This window comes from Acomys minous (assembly GCF_964271855.1).
Source record: "Acomys minous genome assembly, chromosome: 16".
Lineage (NCBI taxonomy): Eukaryota > Metazoa > Chordata > Mammalia > Rodentia > Muridae > Acomys > Acomys minous.
Window position 1 is genome coordinate 88244971 of NC_140498.1, and position 12682 is coordinate 88257652.

The window sequence follows — 12682 nt, forward strand, 5'->3', positions numbered from 1 at the left end:
CAGAAGCTTCCAGACCTCCTGTGCTCCCGAGGCTGCAGTGAGATGGTGGGGGACCCTGCCCTGCCACGGACCACCGGGCCCTGCGGCCTCCCCTCCGCACGACCCTGTCACTTGCTTCTTCCGTCTGGTTTGTGGTTTGCCTTCTGTTGGCTGATAAGGGCAGTAGCAGATTTAAGGAAGTGACTGGAGTCCCTCAGCTGCCTCAGAAGGGGAAGAGAGGGCCATGGGGACAATAAGGGTGGCCCTGCAGCGTGACTGGTTTCCCACCACATTCCTTGATGTGGGAATCTGGCTGGCTCTTTCTTCCCCCCCTCTGGGACATTGAGTCATTGGTGTGTGGATAAAGTGAGGCTCCAGCCTCTGTACTGCAGCATTTGTAGTGCACTGTTGTTCATCGTGTGTGGGGCTGTTCTGTGCATCATAGGACACGGAACTGCGTCCTGTGGTCTGCCTGGGGTGAAATCGGGCTGCTGCATCCTTCTACACTGGAAAGCCCTAAGCAAGGAACCATGTGTACACAGCACAACAGAGGTGCTACTGGGCAGCACAGTTGCACTACAAGGGTCTCATTGGGCCTAGTCGTTGGCTCCTCCCAAGTGATACTGTCACTCAACGTCCTATGGGGACTGTTTGGTGTGCCAGCCATCAGATTCTTGGCATAAGGTCCCCTTTCTTCACCTACCTCTGGGGAAGCTCCAGCCTTGCCCTGTTCACCCTTGACAAGGAGGTCAAGGGACTTGACTAGGCCCACACTGCTAGTTTGGCTCGTTCGTGAACGCTTTATTTCAAGGCTTAAGAATTTCATCCCCTGTAGGGATCAGACACATCTACGTGCCTAAGAGACGGTCAGTTTTAATAGATTTAAGGGGCGTTTCTTGAGCCATCATCAGGCAGAGGTGGGGCCATTCAGTGAGGCTAACCTGTCTAAGGCCTGAACCATGGCTTGGCCTCAGCGACGACGCCCCGTACCTCTCCAACCCTGGCACCTCTGCGCATGCGTGCTGCTCAGCCTCTCCTGTCTTTGTAGGAAGGCCAGAACAACGACAAGTTCTTCACCCACCCCAAGGATGCCAGAGCGCTGGCGGCCTACCTCTTCGCACACAACCACCTCTTCTACATGATGGAGCTCCTCACAGCCCTGCTGCTGCTGCTGCTGTCACTGTGCGAGTCGCCCGCTGTCCCTGCACTCCGGCTTGGCATTTATGTGAGTGCTCGGGGAAAGGGGGCCCGCTGCGCCTGGCCCGTGATTTCAGGGGACCAAGAGAAGGTGCCCTTCTGTTTTCTAGCAACTCCAAGGACAGGCCTGAGGCCTTGCAGAGCTCACTTAGAGGCCTGTCTCACCTGGCCACCCTGTAGTCAGGCCTGGGAGAGCCACAGCCAACGTGGGTGAGGCCCCACTAAGGGTCTTCCTTGAGTCACTGTCCTTCCGTCCCATGGGGAAGTGCTGGCTATAGAGGTTGCTGTTCACATATCCTTTTTTGTTTTTTGTTTTTGGTTTGTTTCACTTTTTGAGACAGGGTGTCTCTAGCCTTGGCTGTCCTGGGCTCACTTTGTAGACTAGGCTGGCCTCGAACTTACAGAGATCCAGCTGCCTTTGGCTCCCGAGTGCTGGGATTAAAGGCGTGCGCCACCATGCCTGGCTCACATATCCTTTGTCTTGTTTCTGTTTTTTATCCTGTTTTTGGCTTTCTGGATGCCTTTTGTGGAATTTTTGTAAGTACTGTATAGTTCTTCCCTAGAACATGGCTTTTTTGTTGTTGTTGTTCTCCTAGAGCCTCGGACTCCTTCCTAACTTTACACTAGGTGGGTCCACATCTCTTGAATGTCAAGTTTATTCTTAGTTGTCTGGGAAAATTCCTGTCTCCAAGGCCTTGTCTTGGTATTTTGTGGTTTGGTAGCCGTGCGTGTGTGTGTGTGTGTGTGTGTGTGTGTGTGTGTGTGTGTGTGTATGCTCTTTGGCCTTGGGAGAAGTCCCAGGAGAGAGGAGTTACCAAGGATGGGTTTTTTGAAGACAATCTTTCACCTCTGTGGCTGCAGGTCCACGCTACCCTGGAGCTATTCGCCCTCATGGTGGTGGTGTTTGAACTCTGCATGAAGTTACGGTGGCTGGGCTTCCACACATTCGTCCGGCACAAACGCACCATGGTCAAGGTAATACATCTGTCCATCCCACTGCAGCACGTTCTCCTGGGTCTCCTGGGTCCCTGTCACACCTCTGTGTCTGTGGCTCCATTTAAAAGTCCCTTGGAAGCCGGGCATGCTGTCACATGCTTGTAATCCCAGCACTTGGGAGGCAGAGGCAGGCAAATCACTGTGAGTTTGAGGCTAGCCTGCTCTACAAAGTGAGTCCAGGACAGCCAAGGGCTAACACAGAGAAACCTTGTCTCGAAAAAAAAAAAATCCCCTTGGGCCCAGTGTATGCTCAGAATGTATCCCAGTGAGCCCATTTGTGTATGCCGGAACCTACATGGTCACCCCGGGGGCAAGTGCCCTGGCCTTCTCATTTCACATACAGCCAAAGAAAGAGTGGGGTCTCTGGCCCAGATAGTGGAGTTCAGACCCAGCTCTGTGACCTCAGTGGGACCATGCCAAGGGCTATGCACTTCATCTAGGAAAACATCCTCAAATGAGGAAGCTGGGCATGGTGGCGCACACCTGTAATCCCAGCACTTGGGAGGCAGAGGCAGGTGGATCACTGTGAGTTCGAGGCCAGCCTGGTCTACAAAAGTAAATCCAGGACAGCCAGGACTGTTACACAGAGAAACCCTGTCTCGAAAAACAAAACCAAAACCCAAAAACCAAAACCAAAACCAAAAAACAAACAAAAAAAACCCCACAAGCAAACAAACAAATCCCCAAATGAACTGAGTCCTCAGGGGCTTCCTGGTGCCGTGAGCTTGTTGGGAGAGTATCCATGGGCACCCACAGACAGGGTGCTGTTCCACTGTAGAGAGGAGCCACACACCAGCTTTATCTCTGGCCACACATCTGTACTGCTGTTGAGAGAGGCAGATGTGAGAGGAGCCCTGCCGGTCCCTGTGGGCCATGCCCATCCATGTCGCAGTACGTTGGAGATCGAGTCAGGCAGGTAACTGTGTTCCGACCTGTCATCTGCAGACATCTGTCCTGGTGGTGCAGTTCATCGAGGCCATCGTGGTGCTGGTGCGGCAGACGTCCCACATGCGGGTGACCCGGGCACTACGCTGCATTTTCCTGGTGGACTGTCGATACTGTGGTGGCGTGCGGCGGTAAGGCCTGAGGCTCAGCGGCCAGATAGCCCCATGTGGTTGCCTGGTCCTCCAGGGTGACAGGAAGGGGAGTGAGCAGGAGCTGAATTGACTAGCCCCAGTCCAGTCCTGTTTCCAGGCCTAAGTGGCTTAGTATGTGTGTGTGCATGCCGCCTCCTTCCTGTGGAAGGTGACCTTGGTCTCCCAGGTGATCTAGCCGCCTGCCATGCCTTCTCTCTTAAGGCTCTGTCACCGTTACCGGGTGGAGGTGGCTGCAGGTGTCCTCGTTGTCCCTGTCACCCACTGAGTAGAGGCCGCAGGTGCATTAGGCCTAAGCTAAACATGGTGCCCTCCCGGGTACAGTAGGATGTGGTGTTGTAAGTCAGGTGTACCAGACCCATGTCCCCCTTGCCACCCCTCAGCTGGCCGTCTCTCTCCGCAGCAACCTGCGGCAGATCTTCCAGTCGCTGCCACCTTTCATGGACATCCTTTTGTTGCTGCTCTTCTTCATGATCATCTTCGCCATCCTCGGTGAGCGCCCTGCGTCCAGCCAGTCAGTCTCCTTCCTCGGGCCTGCACCACAGCGCCCTATGCAGAGCGGCTCAGCAGCAAGAGATGCTCAGCTGCTTGTAGCTCTGGAGGCTGCAAACCCGGCACCTCACTACCTCCCTATGTGGTAGAGGGGCCTGGGCAGCTGGGTCTCACTGTATAGCCCAGGCTGGCTTAGAACCCTTGAGTGTCCTGCTTCAGTCTCCTGCACTCATGCACTGCCACCCACTCTTGACAGATTACATTTGGCTTCTATGTGGGGCCAGGGTCTTTCCTCTGGGTCAGATTTCTCAGGCTCCTGAGGAAGGGCAGAGTAATGACTCTGCCTGGCTGCCTTTTTGTATGACTTGGCTGTCCTGTCCTCAGAGCGCAGAGACGTTCCATCAGCAGACTGCATCTACGTACAATCCAGCTCACAGATGTGATCCGTTTAGTTTGAAAACTTAGAACCAGCATCTTAAAATTCAATCTTACACAAAAATACAGATTACCAGCTGGATATAGTAGTGCACGCTTTTAATCCCAGCACTCAGAAGGCAGAGGCAGGCGGATCACTGTGAGTTCAAGGCCAGCCTGGTCTACAAAGAGTTCCAGGGCAGCCATGGCCTTTTTTTCTCGGAAAAAAGAAAAAAAGATTACCAGCCATTTTAAAAGAATCTACCTGACAGAGCCAACACTTATTCCCAGGCGTCAGCAGGCTTGCACACAGCGGCAGGACCCTTTAGACAGCACGTGTGTTCTCCAGAGTGCTACAGTCCATGCCACGCCCTAGTACCCTCCCCCAGCCTCCCTCCCCCCCTCCCATTCATTTTGGATCCCCCCACCCTGCCCCACGTGCGCACCCCTGTGTGGGAGCGCCACTCTAACTCCACTCTTGGTTTGCTTTTCTACCACATTCTAGGTTTCTACTTGTTCTCCACTAACCCTTCCGACCCTGTAAGTAATTAGTTCTTGGTCCCTTGGGGAGGCCTTTCTGTCAGAAAGGGTAGCTGGAAGGACCCTGGCCACGTTAGGAGTCCCCGGCTGTTGTTATGGGCAAAGCTTCCAGGATCAGGTTTGGAATGTTGGAACAGTCTAGTGGCGGAGGGGAGCTCCTTGCAGGGACAAGTGGCACCGTGGGGAGGCCCCCTCCATCCCCTGGTAGCCTGCTCGTACCATCCATGCAGACTCATGAAGCGCAGGCCTCCGTGTGTACGTGCTGCACCTCTGCTTTAATGCCCCTTGTATTCCAAGGGCGAAGGTGGGGGGAGAGGTGAGCCCTGGAAGTGACTGTCCAGACCAGGCACCACGTGCACGCACACACACACACACACACACCTTGCCTTGTAGTACTTCAACACCCTGGAGAACAGCATCGTCAACCTGTTTGTTCTTCTGACCACAGCCAAGTAAGTATGGGTTTGCTTCCACCACTGACCTCTGTCCTCACTGCAGCCCAGAGCCGTCTCCTTCCACCCAAGGCTCTCCCCTTCTCAGAGCACACAAGGCTGGGCAGAGGGGAAGAGGGGTGTGTGGGAATGAAGGGGAACGGCTGTCTCTCCTCGCAAGGTGTCCTTAGAGGTTAAGGTGATCCTCTGCCACACAGCTTTCCGGACGTGATGATGCCCTCCTACTCTCGGAACCCCTGGTCTTGCGTCTTCTTCATAGTGTACCTCTCCATTGAACTGTACTTCATCATGAACTTGGTGAGTGTCTGGTCTGGACCCCGCTGCAGTGGTGGGCCCCAGGGACGGAGACGGCGGGACACCAAGCAAGCGTGTCCCAGGTCCACAGTCCGGTGCGGTGCCCTGCAGAATGCTGTGGGGACGGCCAGGGTTCCCAGGCTCTGTGCCACCACTGCTGCAGATGGTACTGGACTTTTAAGAGGGAGGCAAATTCTCGACTCATCATCTTTGCCTCCTTACGGTAAACATTTTGCCTTAACGAAACCAGCCAGGACTATATGTAGATGCAGCCTCAGCCACACTGTGGATCTGTCAGTGTAGTGTGCAGGGGAGGCTGAGACTTACAGGGACATGTGTGCCTTTCACCCTGCAGCTCAGAGTAGCCTGGCACTGCATCTTGTTCTGCCGTGTGCCAGGAACTTCTGCCCCATTACTTGTGAACCATGAGAAAATCTAAGCCGAATGCATTTCGTGAGGGACACAAAGTTCTAGTGCACACTGGGGCCGCAGCGAAACTTGCTGTAGCTCAGCGCCACCAGGAGTGTTTTCTGCCATCACAGACTGTAGCTGACACCAGGCCAAGACCTACAGCATCAGGGGAGTGAGCAGAGACTGGGGCTTCCCATGACCTTTGGGGGTTTTGTGGTGCTGGGAATCAAACCTACATCCTTTGGGATGCTGGCCAAGTTCTCTACCCCTGGACCACCCCTCACCCATTGCATTTGAGATTACAGGCATGTAGCCTGGTTTTACGTGGTGCTGGACATGGAATGGGGGGCTGTCTCCACGTTAGGTACCCACTCCTCCAGCTGAACACACACCCCAGCTCTTACTTGTGAAGTTATTAAAAGCATCCTGTCGCTGGTTCCCACAGTCAGACCCAGGACAGAAATGGAGAGCTGGCTTAGTGCCCTTGGAGAGGGCCTGGGCTTGGTTCCCAGCACCTACAGTGATGACTCAGTTCTGACATCCGAGGGCTCCTCCTCATACACGGTGCACAAACATGCACACCCAGGCACACACGCATGAATTAGAAAAGCCAAAAGGAAGAAAAGAAATGGAACATACTCTCTGTGTGTGTGGCTTGGTGAAGTCTGAAAATGTGCAGACTTGAGCTTTTCAAATTCCTCAAATCACAAAGTAACAGCCCCGCTGCTTCCTGTAGTGGTTTAAAGTTGTCATCTATTGAGCGGTGTTTGGAGAATTAGACTCTCTTTTTCTCTCTCACCACAGCTACAAGAGACTTGAGAAAGCCCACAAGATGAGGGGCTTTTTTCCCCCACCAGCCAGCGAGCAGCACCACAGTGGACACTGACTGGGTGTCTTCAATACTGTCCAGTGTGACACTGTGCACTGTCCCATAAGCACAGCCCTCACCCACCTCAGTGGGGATAGGAGACCATTTATTCTGGAACTAAATATGAGTGACCGTGGCCTGGGAATACAGATTGAGGCTACATCAAATCCCGTGTTCTGTGGAATGTTTGTCATAACAGAACAAAGAATGTCATGAATCAAGGAACTTCTCAAATATGTTGGTGGCAATGCCATTAAGAAACAGGAGAGGGGCTGGAGAGATGGCTCAGAGGTTAAGAGCACTAACTACTACTCTTCCAAAGGTCATGAGTTCAATTCCCAGCTAACCACATGGTGGCTCACAACCATCTATAAAGAAATCTGGTACTTTCTTCTAGCCTGCAGGCAGAATGCCGCATACATAATAAATAAAATCTTTAAAAAAAAAAAAAAAAGAAAGAAAGAAAAAAAGAAACAGGAGAGCGCTGCTGTGGACCTCAGGTGCCAGCCCAGGGCATCCTCAGCCTTTGGGTTGGTGGTATGTTTTGCACATTCTGAAGGATTTCCTTAGTAGCCACCTAGCCGTTAGGTGGCATGCAGAGGTGGGTAGGAAGTGGCTGTGAAGGACCCGACATAGTTTGTAGTTAGGTCCTGGACCAGCCACATTCTCCAGGCTCTGAAGGTCTCATCAGCCTGTAGTCAAGCATGTGTGTCTACTTTCCAGCAGCCTTTGCCCACAGCATATCCAGACAGTGCCAGGCCCTACACAGGTCAAGTGCTTGGTCCCCAAGCTTCAGGCAGCTGTAAACACCAGGGGCCCCCTTTGCTTCTGACTCACTAGCTGCATATTGGGGTACCTGTAACCTCCACCTCAGTGTCAGTAATTTCCTCAAGGGACGCGCAGAGTGAGGGAGATGTGATCGCAGGTTTATCGTAAAGGAACTGCAGGAAGTCCAGACGGAGATGTGCGTGGGTATGGTGGATACCGTCCTGCCCTCTCCAGACTGGCAAACCGCCCTGTGTGAGGCTCTCTGGAAACATCACACACCCTCTCCTATGGGTGTCTAGAGAGACTCCATTATCCAGGGATGATGGAAGTGTGGACAGCCACAGGGAACTACACAGAAGGAGTGTGGCCAGCACGGCGCTGCCAGGCTGAGTGGGAAAGCCCCCCACTGCCACCGCCTCAGCATTCTCCCTCCAGAGTGAGGCAGGACCCTGGGATGCCAAGGGTCTGATGACTAGACCAAGGGAAGCTCGGAGAACTTCCATGTGGCTGGCACCACGTCAGAACAGCAGGGAAGGCTTGCGCCTGGTGCCACATGGCCTGTGTCCCTGGCACATAGGAGGCAGAGGCAGGAGGATGGCAAGTTCCAAACCAGCCATGGCTGTGTGGTGAGATTTGAGTCTCAAAAACTGAAAGAGAGGGCCAGTGCGATAGCTCAGCAGGTAGCAGCAGCTGCCTACAAGCCTCACAGCCTGAGAGAACAGAGCCCCAAATGTTGTCCTCTGACACCACACACACGCATACGCGCGCACACACACACACACACACACACACACACACACACACGCAATAATTACTTTTAGTAAGCTTTACTGGCACCCAGCCACACCCTTGTATTTATTCTCATCTGTGGCTGATCTCTCCTTGGAACGGTCTAACCACAGGTTGAGTAAACTTGTGCCAGAGCCTGTCTGTCCGTGCATCCTAAAGTCTTTTCTGTGTGGCCTGTGGTAGAAACATACTCAAATATACTCGCCTGCCCCCTACATGCAAAACTGGGGTGGGGGTGGGAGGGTGCTCAATTGTATCAATAGAAGGAACAGGAGCTTTCAACAGCTTTGAAGGACAAAGTGACCTCAGATCTTCCAAGCCCTCTGTTCCCCTCCCTCGTTAGTAAACTGACTTTGCTCTGGAGTCATTCTAGAATGTTCGCTCCTTGCATGCAGACTCCTGGTATCTCTGGTGACTCACAGGAAAAGTGACCGTGGTAGGAGGAAGAAGCTCTAGGGTCAATGTCCATAGGGCTTTATTCCTGGGCCTGCCCTCTGGCCAGCTATGTGGGACAGAAGAGGGGCCTGAGGAAAACCCGGTGATAGTGTCTTCAGGAGAGAGATGCACCAAGGGCAGCCATTCATGTCCTCCACTGTCAAGTAGCTGCCGCTGTCCTGAGCAGTGCAGCCCACTGGAGGGGCTCCTCAGTGGCTACCCAGCCCCGGGTGGCTGGATGGAAGCCCAGGCTGGAGGATGGGCCCTGAGGCTCCACGTTTGTCCTTTACAGCTCCTGGCCGTGGTGTTTGACACCTTCAATGACATTGAAAAGCACAAGTTCAAGTCTTTGCTGCTGCATAAGCGAACCGCCATCCAGCACGCTTACCGCCTGCTCGTCAGCCAGCGGGTAGGCAGCTGGGCTCAGTCATGGGGGCAGGGGACTTCATTCCCTCTCCCCACCGAAAGTAGCCCTTTTGGCTTCGCCAGAGCTGGCGACCCTGTGGCTGCCATGCATGCAACTGATGGCAGAAAATGCAGGTTGCCAAGATGGGTTATGGGAATAACCGCCCCCAGGCATGGTGCTGCCTGTGTCCTCCTGTCACTGTGTTACACCGCACTGTCTTCCCTCTCTCCCAGAGGCCCGCTGGCATCTCCTACAGGCAGTTTGAAGGCTTGATGCGCTTCTACAAGCCCCGGATGAGTGCGAGGGAGCGCTTCCTGACTTTCAAGGCTCTGAACCAGAGCAACACACCTGTGCTCAGGTAAGAGCCAGGTGCCCTGTGAGGGCAGTGTGGCCAGACCATCCCATCCTGAAGTTCTGGGCATTAGGAAGTGGGCGTAGGGAGACCATTGCAGGAGTTTACACAACTCTCATGTGGTCGTGTTCCTCCGTAATCTTTTGTAAGCCACAGAGGCCGAGCAACAGCCCGTTTCAGTCTGGTTTGATAGAAACGTTTGAGGCTGGAAATGGTGGTGCGCGCCTCTAAAACTGGTACTTGGAAGGCCATGGCAGGAGAATTAGAAATTTAATGCCACCTTCAGCTGTGTAGTGAGTTTGAGGCCAGCTTGGACTAGTTCAGATCTTGTCTCAAAATAATAAAATAATGAAGAAGCTGGAGAGGTGAAATGGCTCGGCAGATGAAAGTGCCCGTTGCTAAGCCTCATGACCCGAGTGTCGACTCTGGGACCCACATGGTGGAAGGAAAGAATCAACTCCTGAAAGTTGTCCTCTGACCTACACACAAGAGTTCCCTACAACCAGGCAGTGGTGGCGCATGCCTTTAATACCAGCACTTGGAAGGCAGAGGCAGACAGATCGCTGTGAGTTTGAGGTCAGCCTGGTCTACAAAGTAAGTCCAGGACAGCCAAGGATACACAGAGAAACCCTGTCTTAGAAAACCAAAAAAAGGAAAAAGAAAAGAAAAAGAGTTCCCTACATATGTGCATGCACATTCCTGCTTGGAAGGGCTGAGGCTGAGAGATCCCTGGGTTTCGGTGCCGGCCTTGAGGCTGATAAGTGCGAGGGTGCTGTCCACTCAGCTGGGTACTACCTGCTGTGGAAGTGGGGGCAGCAGGCTCTCTGAGCAGAGATCACTACTCTGTCAGTCCCTGGAGGCCTCTGTTCCCCTAAGGGGCAGTGTTCCAGGACATAGGTGGTAGTGGTGTGGACTAAGTGGATTGAGTCATCTTAGCCCCTGCAGGGCAGAGGCGACTAGGACGCTGCAGATGTGAGAGCCCTGGCTCACTGCTGGGCCCCACAAGGTGTTCCTCTTCCTGTGAGAGGTAGCCTTGGTCAGGTGTTGGGAGCAAAGGCTGAATGTCATGTGTGTGACTGTCTTGTCACTTTGCTTGTGACAGCCTGAAGGACTTCTATGATATTTATGAAGTTGCTGCCCTACAGTGGAAGGTGAGTATCCCCACATCTGCACTCAGCAGGTGAGAAGGGCACCTCAGCCACAACTGTAATCGAGTGCAGACCCTGTGACTCAGCCTCCCCAGATAATAGCATCCCTTCTCAGAGAGATAGGCCATATGCAAACATGGTCCGTACACGGAGCACTATGAGCACTCGGTCCCTAAATGCCACTGCTGTTTCCAGTTTAGCAGCAGGAGGCTAGCCCCTGTGGAGGCTTGGGCTAGGGTCTGGTCCCTGGTCATCTCCCCCTGTGCCCACACCCTGCCTTGGGCTAGGTTCTGATCCCTGACCCCGCCATCACCTCCCCTGGGCCCTCTGCATTGCAGGCAAAGAAGAACAGACAACACTGGTTTGACGAGCTCCCCCGGACGGCTTTCCTCATCTTCAAAGGTGAGTGTGTGTGACCAAGCTGGGAAATAAGCAGTTAACTCAGGAAGAACCAGGATGGAACAGCCAGGCACCCATAATCACAGCACTGGAGAGGCAGGTGTGGGGGTGACGGACAGGACACGGGACAAGAAGATGGCAAGTGTGAGATCATTCTGGGTTATATTGCAACACCCCATCTTGAAAATAAACAAAGCCAGGCGTGGTAGCCCACACCTTTAATCCCATCACTTGGGAGGCAGAGGCAAGTGGATCGCTGTGAGTTCAAGGTCAGCCTGGTCTACAAAGCGAGTCCAGGACAGAGATACCTTGACTTGAAAAACCAAAAAAAGAAAAAAGAAAGAAAGAAAAAAGAAAACAAATAAGAATGTTAAACCAGATGCCCACTCCCTACTGTTTATGGAATAGTCACTCTTTAGTTTCAAGGCCATTTTTTTGTTTTGTTTTTTAAAGACAATGCCTGGCTGTTCTGGAACTTGCTATGTAGACCAGGCTGGCTGCCCCAAACCCAGATCTACCTGCCCTTGCCTTCCAAGTGCTGAGTACTAGGGCTTAAGGTTCACGCCCTTGCCTGGGCTAGTCTTGAACATTCTAACCTTTACATTTCCTTCTCTTCAAACAGGAATTAACATCCTTGTAAAGTCCAAGGCCTTCCAGTATTTCATGTGTAAGTGTCACAGCTCTGGACCCCTGTCCCTCTTAGTCTTTTGTTCTTGAAGGTGGAGGGACAAGAGGTCAGAAGGTGGCAAGCATGTGGCTCAGGCTCTGAGTTCTCTCCCCAGCACTCCCACCTCCCCCGCCCCCCCCCCCAAAAAAAAACCCGGCAAAATTCTGTGATCCAGGCACACCCGGATTGCTGTGCTTATTATGTGTGGCAATGTCATTATGTGTGGTCACTTCCTGGTGCTCTGGGCCCTCCTTCAGTCCTATGTCTGCTGTAGCCCAGGGTCCTTTGAGACCACAGTGTTGATAGGGCCCTTTCCTCTGCAGACCTGAGCCTGCGCAGTGGTTAAGGAAGCAGGTCTGTTTTCGCTCTTCCTGACCCCCACGTACTCCTCCTAATTCGGTACTTACATCCGGAGTCTGGCCGGTCTGACACAGTTCCATTAGCCACATGTCATTCTTAACATTTAAGCTAACTGGGAAAAGACATGTAGCCAAGTGTGGTGGCTCATGACCATACTCCCAGCACTTGGGAGGCGGCAGAGTGATTGCCACGAGTTCGAGGCTAGCCTGACCCAACAGCGAGCCTTTAAACATTTCAGGGGTGGAAATACCACTTGGCGGTAGAGTGTTCACCTGGCACGCAGGAAGCCATGGGTCTCCTCAGCACCTCACAGAGGTAGTAACCACGGAACAATGGTTCAAGTCCTCAGCACTTTTCATGTACTCTATAGCCAGGGGAGCTGGGCAGCACCCTCAGAGAAGCTCACGGAGCTCCCATAGACTCTGTTGTGGTCGAGGAGCTCTGATTCCTTCTGGGAAGAAAGGATGCCCAGAGGCACAGTGTGACTGACGGGTAGAGGGGCTCACTGCCCGGCACTGACCGTTTCCAGGCTTTCCTCAGACACAGCCATGGCTCTGTTTGTTTGTCTATTTAGTAGTTATTTGTGCGTGTGATCATTTTATTCGGAGACCTGATTTGAAG

General features: G+C 53.1%; 1 protein-coding gene across 5 annotated transcripts in view; it reads left to right on the forward strand.

The window, feature by feature from the left end:
* The window catches only part of TPCN1 (two pore segment channel 1), a 57348-nt gene that overhangs the window by 31347 nt on the left and 13319 nt on the right, over positions 1–12682 (forward strand). For all 5 annotated transcript variants that reach the window (XM_084762103.1, XM_084762104.1, XM_084762102.1 and 2 more), the window contains 12 exons: positions 1028–1204; positions 2038–2151; positions 3118–3248; positions 3670–3758; positions 4678–4712; positions 5106–5164; positions 5362–5461; positions 9022–9138; positions 9369–9493; positions 10590–10638; positions 10974–11037; positions 11657–11701. In XM_084762103.1, coding sequence (XP_084618229.1) covers positions 1028–1204; positions 2038–2151; positions 3118–3248; positions 3670–3758; positions 4678–4712; positions 5106–5164; positions 5362–5461; positions 9022–9138; positions 9369–9493; positions 10590–10638; positions 10974–11037; positions 11657–11701 — 1105 coding nt within the window. The remainder of the gene's footprint in view (positions 1–1027; positions 1205–2037; positions 2152–3117; positions 3249–3669; positions 3759–4677; positions 4713–5105; positions 5165–5361; positions 5462–9021; positions 9139–9368; positions 9494–10589; positions 10639–10973; positions 11038–11656; positions 11702–12682) is intronic.